This window comes from Crocuta crocuta, unplaced genomic scaffold, assembly GCF_008692635.1.
Source record: "Crocuta crocuta isolate KB4526 unplaced genomic scaffold, BGI_CrCroc_1.0 scaffold115, whole genome shotgun sequence".
NCBI lineage: Eukaryota > Metazoa > Chordata > Mammalia > Carnivora > Hyaenidae > Crocuta > Crocuta crocuta.
In genome coordinates this window covers 7,684,784-7,694,306 of record NW_027530575.1, presented here as the reverse complement: position 1 = coordinate 7,694,306, position 9,523 = coordinate 7,684,784, and the positions used below count along the sequence as shown (strand labels likewise).

Here is a 9,523-nt window from a genome sequence, read left to right as displayed (position 1 = left end):
TGGCTCATGTCCTGATTGCATGGTTCATGAGGTGGAGCCCTTCATAGGGCTCTGAGCTGACAGCGTGGAGCCTGCTTGGGATTCTGTCTCCCTCTGTCTCTCTACCTCTCTCCCGCTTGCTCTCTACCTCTCTCTCAAAATAAAAATAAACTTTAAAAATTGTTTTAAATTGTTTTAAACGTAAAAAATAAACAAAATACATCACTTCTATACGCCCGTCACTGCTGAGCAGAGGCATTGAAAAGCCCCTCCCCCCCGCAACTTCTCCAGTCTCCCTCTTGTCCCCGTGGCAGCTGAGGAGTGAGTTCAACATGGTGTGGCCACAAGATGGTGGCCGCCTCACCAGCCTGGGTGCCTGCATGACTGCACGGAGCTGAGCCCCTGACAGCTGATCTAGAGAGTAACACGAGGGAGAAATAAACTCTGGCTGTGTTAAACTATTGTGCTTTGGACTTCTTTGTTACTGCAACGAAACTTGACTTGTACTAATATAAAGCCCAGCTTAAATGTGGCTTCCTCGGAGAAGTCCTCCTGGATCACAGCCCCAAAACTAGAGAACTAGATTACTTCCTTTCCCATCGTGTAAGCCTGTATTTTCCTACGCGGCCCTTACGGCGATCGTAACCGTGAAATTCTCTGTGCAACGAGCTCAGCATCAGTCTCCCGCATCCCACTTCCAAAATCCTGTGAGGAGATGGTGGTATTTGTGTCATCAGCAGCCCCGAACCCCAGGACAGAGCCTAGCCCAGAGTAGATGTTTGGGGTACATTTGTTGAATGAAAGAAGAGTTTTGCCTCCTTTCAGCCACAAAGGCAGCAACGAGCAGGGCTGTCTAGAACATTCTCTCATACAACTCCTGCCGAAACAGTGGCGTGAGAGGCAGCACAGGGCGACCTCAAGGAAGCAAGGAAGTTTGACAAAGGAGAGTGATCTATGGTGAGAAAGCCTCTATCCGCAGATTTAGTTTTCTTCTCAGAGTGTGTAATTTATTCTAGCAACTGCTCAGCCTGGGAGAGGTTTCCGGTGCGTGATGTATTTCACGAAGGGGCGTGGGAACGGGGTGGGAGTCACAGAGGCATCCTCGGAATTGCTGAGAGACCCACGATAAGACATATGCCCTGACGACAGGAAGACAGTCCTACCTTACTGAATTCCACACAACGGCAATCTTTTATTTTTAATTATTTTTTTTTTAGTGTTTTATTTATTTCTGAGAGAGAGAGAGAGACAGCGTGAGCAGGGGAGGGTCAGAGAGAGAGGGAGACACAGAATCTGAAACAGACTCCAGGCTCTGAGCTGTCAGCACAGAGTCCGACACGGGGCTCGAACCCATGAACCGTGAGGTCATGACCTGAGCCGAGGTCGGACGCCTAACCGACTGAGCCACCCAGGCGCCCCTGCCAGTGTTTTTTTTTGGGTTGCTTTCTAAATTTTCAGTGCCTGGCGACTATGAAGATTATCCCTGGGGATAATCTGTATGACCTCTATTCCCTAGAACCTCTATTTCCTCATCTGTAAAAGGGGGATAACAAGTGTACCTGCCTTCTAGGGTAGTGCTGAGTGTTAAGTGACTTAAGACAGGTAAAGTCAGTAGGGAATTGATCTGGAACCTTGGAGAAGCCAGCTCTGCAGACTCAGAAACAGCTGGCAGGAAGCTTTGCAGACGGCTAAGTTCTATGATCCTTTACTCATTCAACAAACAGTCACCTCGCATCCGTCACGTTCCAACAGTAGAGACACAGGGAGTGGGGGTGTCTGGTTTTCTCTCGTCATTGCGAGCTCTAGCGGCAGGCATGTTGCAAGGGATGATGGGTATTCTTGAAAGAAGAGTCACAGGGCCACCTGGGTGGCTTAGTCGGTTAAGCGTCCGACTTTCGCTTAGGTCATGATCTCGCGGTTCGTGGGTTCCAGCCCCGCGTCGGGCTCTGTGCTGACTGCCAGCTCAGAGCCTGGAGCCTGTTTCAGAGTCTGTGACTCCCCCCTCTCTGACCCTCCCCTGCTCACACTGTCTCTCTCTCTCTCTCCTAGAAATAAATAAAACATTAAAAAAAAAAGAAAGAAGAGTCACAGTTGTCACTCTTGTCTCTGGGGGGCTTCTGCTCTCGCAGGGGCACCAGGATTAAGGAGCAATGACACAGTCACTGAGGAATGATTACAGTTGTGGTCAAGGGGACACTGAGGACACATAAAGGGCCCTGGCCCAGTGGAGGTCAGGACAGGCCTCAGAGCAGATGATGGGCAGGCTGAGGCCTGAAGGGGGGAGGCACCAATAGGTCTTATTGTCATAATAAATGACAACAAATGAGGTGGCTTGGAATGGAAATGGATTCTCCCACAGTTCTGGGAGCTAGAAGTCCAAAGTCAAGGTGTCAGCAGGGCTGTGCTTTCTCTGAATGCCCTGGGGGAGAGGAGAGACTCCCTCCTTTCCTCTTAGCCATTCTTTGGTTTGTATGTGAATAATTCCTTTTTTTTTTTTTTTAAGTTTTATTTATTTTTGAGGGAGAAATAGAGACAGTGTGAACAGGGGAGGGTCAGGGAGAGAAGGAGACACAGAATCCGAAACAGGCTCCAGGCGCTGAGCTAGCTGTCAGCACAGAGCCTGATGTGGGGCTCGAACCCACATACCGTGAGATCATGACCTGAGCCGAAGTCGGACGCTTAACCGACTGAGCCACCCAGGTGCCCCTGTATGTGAATAATTCCAATGGCTGCCTCCATGGTCACATGATCTTCTTCCTGGTGCCTGTCTATGTCTCTCTGTCTTTTCTTCTTCCTCTTTTTCTCCTTCTTTTTAATATTTATTTTTTTTTAATGTTTTATTTATTTCTAGGAGAGAGAGAGAGACAGCGTGAGCAGGGGAGGGTCAGAGAGAGAGGGAGTCACAGACTGAAACAGGCTCCAGGCTCCGAGCTGGCAGTCAGCACAGAGCCCGACGCGGGGCTCGAACCCACGAACCGCGAGATCATGACCCAAGCGAAAGTCGGACGCTTAACCGACTAAGCCACCCAGGCGCCCCAATATTTATTTATTTTTGAGAGGGAGAGGGAGACAGAGAATCTGAATCTGGGGTAAGGGTGCCTGGCGACTGGTTTAAGGGGATAGGAGCTTGCAGGTGGAGAGGGGAGGCAAAGAGGGGAAGGAGGAGTTTAAAGAGCGGGGTCGGCATGGATGGAGACCCAGATTGGGCACTGAGCAACTCAAAGTGGTCATCCCTGATTCAGGCAGGGGTTGTCCGGGAACAGGAGACAAGGACCCAGGAGACCACCTGCATCTGGGATGTCGCGTGTCTGGACGTGGGCCATGGCTATAGTTCCCGCCCTGCCCAATATTGAGTATTGAGATGTGCTAGGGCGTAAAATACACATCGGATTTTGAAGACAGTACCAAAAAAAGGTAAAATAGCTCAATAATATTTTTTTTATACTTAGTACATGCTGAAATGGTCATACTTTGTGTATACTGCGTCAAATAAAAAGTATTATCAAAATTAATTTTACCTGGGGCACCTGGCTGGCTCGATCGATAGACCATGCAGCTCTTGATCTTGGGATTGTGAGTCTGAGCCCCATACTGGGTGTAGAGATTACTTAAAAAGAAAATAAAAAATAACTTGGGGGCGCCTGAGTGGCTCAGACAATTAAGCATCGGACTTCGGCTCAGGTCATGATCTCATGGTTCGTGAATTTGAATCCTGCATCGGGTGAGCTCGAGAGCCCTTCATCAGTGAGCCCTGCTTCTCTCTCTCTCTCTCTCTCTCTCTCTCTCCCTGGCCTCGCTTACTTGCGCCCTCTATCGTTCAATTAAAAAAACTAATTTTAACTGTTTATTTTTGTTTTTATTGAGATATAATGGGCATAGAACATTGTATTAGTTTCAAGTGTACAACATAATGATTTAATATTTGTGTATATCGCTAAGTCATTAGCACACTAAGTTTACTTAATATCCTTCACCTCACACAGTTACAAATTGTTATGATGACAACTTTCAAGATATATTCTCTTCCCAATTTACAAATATATAATATAGTATCTTTTTTTTTAGGTTTATTTATTTTTAAGAGAGGGAGAGATGTGAGTAGGGGAGAGGCAGAGAGAGAGAATCCCAAGCGGGCTCCGAGTCGTCGGCACAGAGTCCGACGTGGGGCTCGATCCCACGAACTGTGAGCTCATGACCTGAGCCAAAATCAAGAGTCAGATGCTTAACCGACTGAGCCAGCCAGGCGCTCCGACAGCGTTGTTAACTGTACTCACCATTGTGTACATTACATCTCCCAGGAATTATTTATCTCATAACTGGAAGTTTGTACTATTTGACTCCCTTCACCATTTTCCCACCCCTACCCTGTGCCCTCGGCAGCTACCAGTCTGTTCTCTGTATCTATGAGCTCCTTTTGCTGTTTTTTTCTTTGAGTTCAGGCTTTTTATTTTTTAAATTTTCTTTAGAGAGAGTGAGTAAGTTAGTGGGGGAGAGAGACAGAGGGAGGGGGAGAGAGAGAATCTCAAGCTGGCTCAATCCCACGACCCTGGGGTCATGACTTCAGCCAAAATCAACAAGTATCGAATGCTCAACTGACTAAGCCACCCAGGCACCCCTTAAGGGTNAGTCGGACGCTTAACCGACTAAGCCACCCAGGCGCCCCAAGATTTTTTTTTTTTTAATTTTTAAGCAATCTCTATAACCACATGGGGCTCAGACTTACAACCCCGAGATCAAGAGTTGCATGCTTCCCTGACTGAGCCAGCCAGCGCCCTATGTTTGGTCATTATTCAGATTCCCCATATAAGTGAGGTCATGCAGTATCTGTCTCTCTGTCTGACTTATTTCACTTAGTATAATGCCCTCAAGGTCTAGCCATATTGTTGCGCAAGGCAGGATTGCCTCCTTTATTAAGGCTGAGTAATGGTTCCATTACTTGTATAGACAAACCGCATTTTCCTCATCTCTTCATCCACTAATGGACAGTTAGTTTGTTTTCAGGTCTTGACTACTATAAATAATCCTGCAGTGAACAAGGGAGGGCAGAGATCTCTACGAGATCTTGTTCGCATTTCCTTTGGATCAATACCCAGCAGAGGGATTACTGGGTCATATGGTAGCTCACTTTTTATTTTTTATTTTATTTTTTAAAAAATTTTTTAATATTTTATTTATTCCTGAGAAAGAGAGACTGTGTGAGCAGGGGAGGGTCAGAGAGAGAGGGAGACACAGAATCTGAAGCAGGCTCCAGGCTCTGAGCTGTCAGCACAGAGCCCGATGCGGGGCTCAAACCCACGAACTGTGAGATCATGACCTTAGCCGAAGTCGGATGCTTAACCGACTGAGCCACACAGGTGCCCCTGGTAGCTCACTTTTTAATTGTTTGAGGATCCTCAGTACTATTTTCCAGAGCAGCCACACGAACATACATTCCCACCAACAGTGCATGAGGGTTCCATCTTCTCTACAACCTCACCAACACTTGTTATTGTTTTTTAATGTTCATTTATTTTCGATAGAGAGACAGTGTGAGCAAGGGAGGGGCAGAGAGGGGGAGACACAGAATCTGAAGCAGGATCCAGGCTCTGGGCTGTCAGCACAGATCCTGACGCGGGGCTCGAACTCAGGAACCATGAGATCGTGATCTGAGCCGAAGTCGGATGCTTAACCAACTGAGCCGCCCAGGTGCCCCTTGTTATCTTTTTTATAATAACCATTATTGGGTTATTTTATTTTTTTTTAATGTTTTATTTCTAGGAGAGAGAGAGACAGCGTGAGCAGGGGAGGGTCAGAGAGAGAGGGAGTCACAGACTCTGAAACAGGCTCCAGGCTCTGAGCTGGCAGTCAGCACAGAGCCCGACGCGGGGCTCGAACCCACGAACCGCGAGATCATGACCCAAGCGAAAGTCGGACGCTTAACCGACTAAGCTACCCAGGCGCCCCTAACCATTATTGTTTTTAATAAGATTTCATTTTTAAGCAATGTCTATACCCAATGTGGGACTCGAACTCACAACCCCAAGATCAAGAGGCGCAAGCTCTACTGACTGAGCTGGCCAGTAGCTGTTAGCCACTCTAACAAGTGTGAGGTGACATCTCATTGTGGTTTTGATTTGCGTTCCCCTCATGGTTAATGATATTGAGTGCCTTTTCATGTGCCTGTTGACCGTATGTCTCTTTCGGAAAATATATATTTAGATCCTCTGCCCATTTTTATTATTTTTTATGTTTATTTATTATTTTGAGAGAGAGAGACACACCCACAGAATCCAAAGCAGCCTCCAGGGTCTGAGTTGTCAGCATAGAGCTGGACTCTGGGGCTTGAATTCGCAGACTAAGAGATCATGACCTGAGCCAAAGTCAGACCTAAGGACTGAGCCACCCAGGCGCCCCAAGTGTCCAACTCTTGATTTTGGCTCAGGTCATGATCTCATGGTTCGTGAGATGGAGCCCTGTGTCGGGCTCTGCACTGACAGCAGAGCCTGCTTACGTTTCTCTCTTCCTCTCTCTCTCTCTCTCTCTGCTCCTCCCTTGCTTGTGATCTGTTTTTCTCTCAAAATAAATGAATACACTTGGAAAAAAAATAACTTGGGGAACCTGAGTGGCTTAATCAGATGAGCATCTGACTTCGGCCAAGGTCATGATCTGTGGTTTGTGAGCTCGAGCGCCACATGCCCTCACCGCTGTCAGCCTGGAGCCTGCTTCGGATCCTCTGTCCCCCTTTCTCTCCGCCCCTGCCCCGCTTGCACTTTGTTACAAGATAAACAAAATATTTAAAAAATAAGTTGATAAATCGAGAGCTTCTTCTAGCTGTTGTGTAGATTAGAGGGATTGGAATTGGCATCCGGGCTCTGGTGTTGGGGGCCGGATGTGGAAGGGCAGTGGTGAATAAGAATGACAATAGCCGGGGCACTCGGGTGGTTCAGGTGGATTGAGNGCGTAAAAAAAAAAAAAAAAAAGACAATAGCAACGGTTCAGAAGTGGTGGGTCCTGTGGCCCGGTTCTAAGCATTCTGCATATTCATTTCATCCTTCTCACAAACCCTAGGAATTAGAGACTCTTACTAGCCCATTTGGCAGATGAGGAAACTGAGGTGTAGAGAGGCGAGGTCACGCTGCAGCATCTGCTAGGTGGCTGTGACTATTGTGCTGCTTTGGGGGGACCAGGAGAGCTGAANGGGGCAAAGGTGTGGGAGGAAAAGCCAGCGGGAGTGAAATGCAGGATCGATTAGGGACACACGGAACCTGGGGAGCCTGGGGGACATTCCAAGGGGGACCCATGTGGAGACTGGACCCCAGGATGGGGACAGAGACCTAGGTGGAGAGAGGAGGGGGTGGTACTCATTGAGAAGGGGATGAAGGGAAAAGAATCCAGGACCGCACCATAAAACACCCCCCCTCCTTCAAGGAACCGGCTTGACTGTGGACGGGGTGGTCAGCCACCAGATCAAACAGAAGGGGGTCACCTGTGGCCCCACAGCCCAGCCGTCCCCTGCGTCAAGTTCTCCTTCCCATTCCACATGTTGCGTTGCACTCACTGTGTTGTTGAGTCCTGTTGTGCACCAGGCCACCTGGTGAGTGTTGAGGGGCCAGCAGTGAGCAAGATGGACAGAGATCCCTGGCCTTGTGGCGTGGTGGCGACAGAGGAAATAAATACTATTTACATATATATGATCAGTGCTATGGTCTGAATGTTTGTGCCCCCCCATCATGCCCAATGCATAGATTGAAACCCTAACCTCCAGGGCGATGCGATTAGGAGGTGGGGCCTTTGGGAGGTCATCAGAGGTTAGATGAGATCTGGAGGGTGGGAACTCCATGATGGAATGAATACTCTTATAAAAACACGGAAGAGACAAGATCTCTCTCTCTCTCTCTCTCTCTGCCTACACATCACCAAAGAAAGGCTGTGTGAGGACATAACCAGCAATAGGCCCTCGCCAAGAGCTTGGCTGCACTGGCACCATGATCTCACACTTCCATCCTCCAGATGAGAAAGAAATGCTTATTGTTTAAGCCACCCGGTCTGCAGGATGTGTTACAGCAGCCTGAGCTGACTCAGTCAGGTTGTGGTGACCGCCCTGGGAAAAAAACAGAGCAAGGAACAGGAAAGGAGCCTAAAGACGGGCGCGGGGTAGATTTTGAGCAGGGTCAGCCTGCTGGGATGACATTTGAATAAATTCCTGAAAGAGGTCCAGGAGGAGCCATGCAGATACTCCCAGGATGAGAAGGCTAGGCACGCAGGGGGAACCGCAAGAACAAAGGTCCTGGGGTGAGATTGCACCTGTTGTTTGAGAAAGGAGGCAGGTGTGGCTGAAAGCAGGTGTCGTGAGGGAGGAGTGGAGGGCAAGTCAGGGAGGTGGCTGTCTCTTTTCGTGCTGTTTATGTCCCACACCCTCAGCAAATCTTCATCCTGCTTCCTTCAGCCTTCTGAGGACGGTGCCCTTGGGCTGGCCACTAGAGGCCACCTTCCCTGAGTTTCACAGGGTCAGTCCACTGTCATCTGCCTTTGAGGTCGCGATCGGTTTTCCCTGAGCCCTGACGGTGCCTCCAATGTCATGCTTAAGTGCTTCACAGGGAAGAACTCAGCTCCTCCCCCTGAGTCAGATGCATTCACATTTTTACAGCTTTATGGAGGTATAACTGACATACAACAAACCACACACATTTCATGTGTGCAACCCAATGAGTTTCACGTCCTGGAAACCAGCACCCAGATCAAGATACTAAACATATCCAGCACCTCAAGAAGTATATTCTAGTCCCTTTTGGTCCCTCCCTCTAGACTCTCCCCACGCCACCCCAGACACCCCGAAACTGATCTGTCCTCGGTTACTAGAGATGAGGTTGCATTTTCCGGGGTTTTATGTACATGGGACCAGAGAATATATACTCCTCTTTTTTTTTTTTTTTTAATTTTTAATGTTTTATTTCTGAGAGAGAGAGAGAGAGACAGCATGAGCAGGAGAGGGTGAGAGAGGGAGACACAGAATCTGAAGCAGGCTCCAGGCTCTGAGCTGGCTGTCAGCACAGAGCCCGACGCGGGGCTCAAACCCACGAACTATGAGATCATGACTTAAGCCGAAGTCGGACGCTCAACCGACTGAGCCACCCAGGCGCCCCTATATTCTTCTTTTTTATCTGGCTTCTTTCCCTCCGCAGAATTATCACGAAGATTCGTCAATGTTGTTGCGTGTATTTGAGGCTCTTTTTTGCTCGTAAGGAAACTGAGGCACACAGAGGCGTGGCTTGGGGGAGTGAGGAGGCGGTGCCACATGGGTTTGGGGGCGTCTCCGGTGCGCAGGCCGCGGAGGGGCGCTCTCGGGGGTGGGACGCGGGCAGGTGCACACACGCNCAGGCCGCGGGGTCCCCGAGTCCCGGACCCCAACGGCCTGGGGCCTCCCGGAGCCAGCGGCCCGGCTCTTGGCTCTCCTGGGGCCGCCCCTGGGGAGCCGGACGAGGTGGACAAGTTTAAGGCGAAGTTCCTGACGGCCTGGAACAACGTCAAGTACGGTGAGGAGGGGGCGGGCCCGGGGGTTGTGTGC

The 9,523-nt window shown here is 49.2% G+C and overlaps 1 protein-coding gene across 1 annotated transcript in view; it reads left to right on the top strand.

Moving 5' to 3' along the window:
• The first annotated feature begins 9,253 nt into the window (after positions 1–9,253).
• Positions 9,254–9,523, top strand: part of ATG4D (autophagy related 4D cysteine peptidase) — a 5,909-nt gene continuing 5,639 nt past the window's right edge. The window contains 1 exon segment of the mRNA XM_077767974.1: positions 9,254–9,491. Within this exon segment, the coding sequence (XP_077624100.1) occupies positions 9,254–9,491 (238 nt within the window).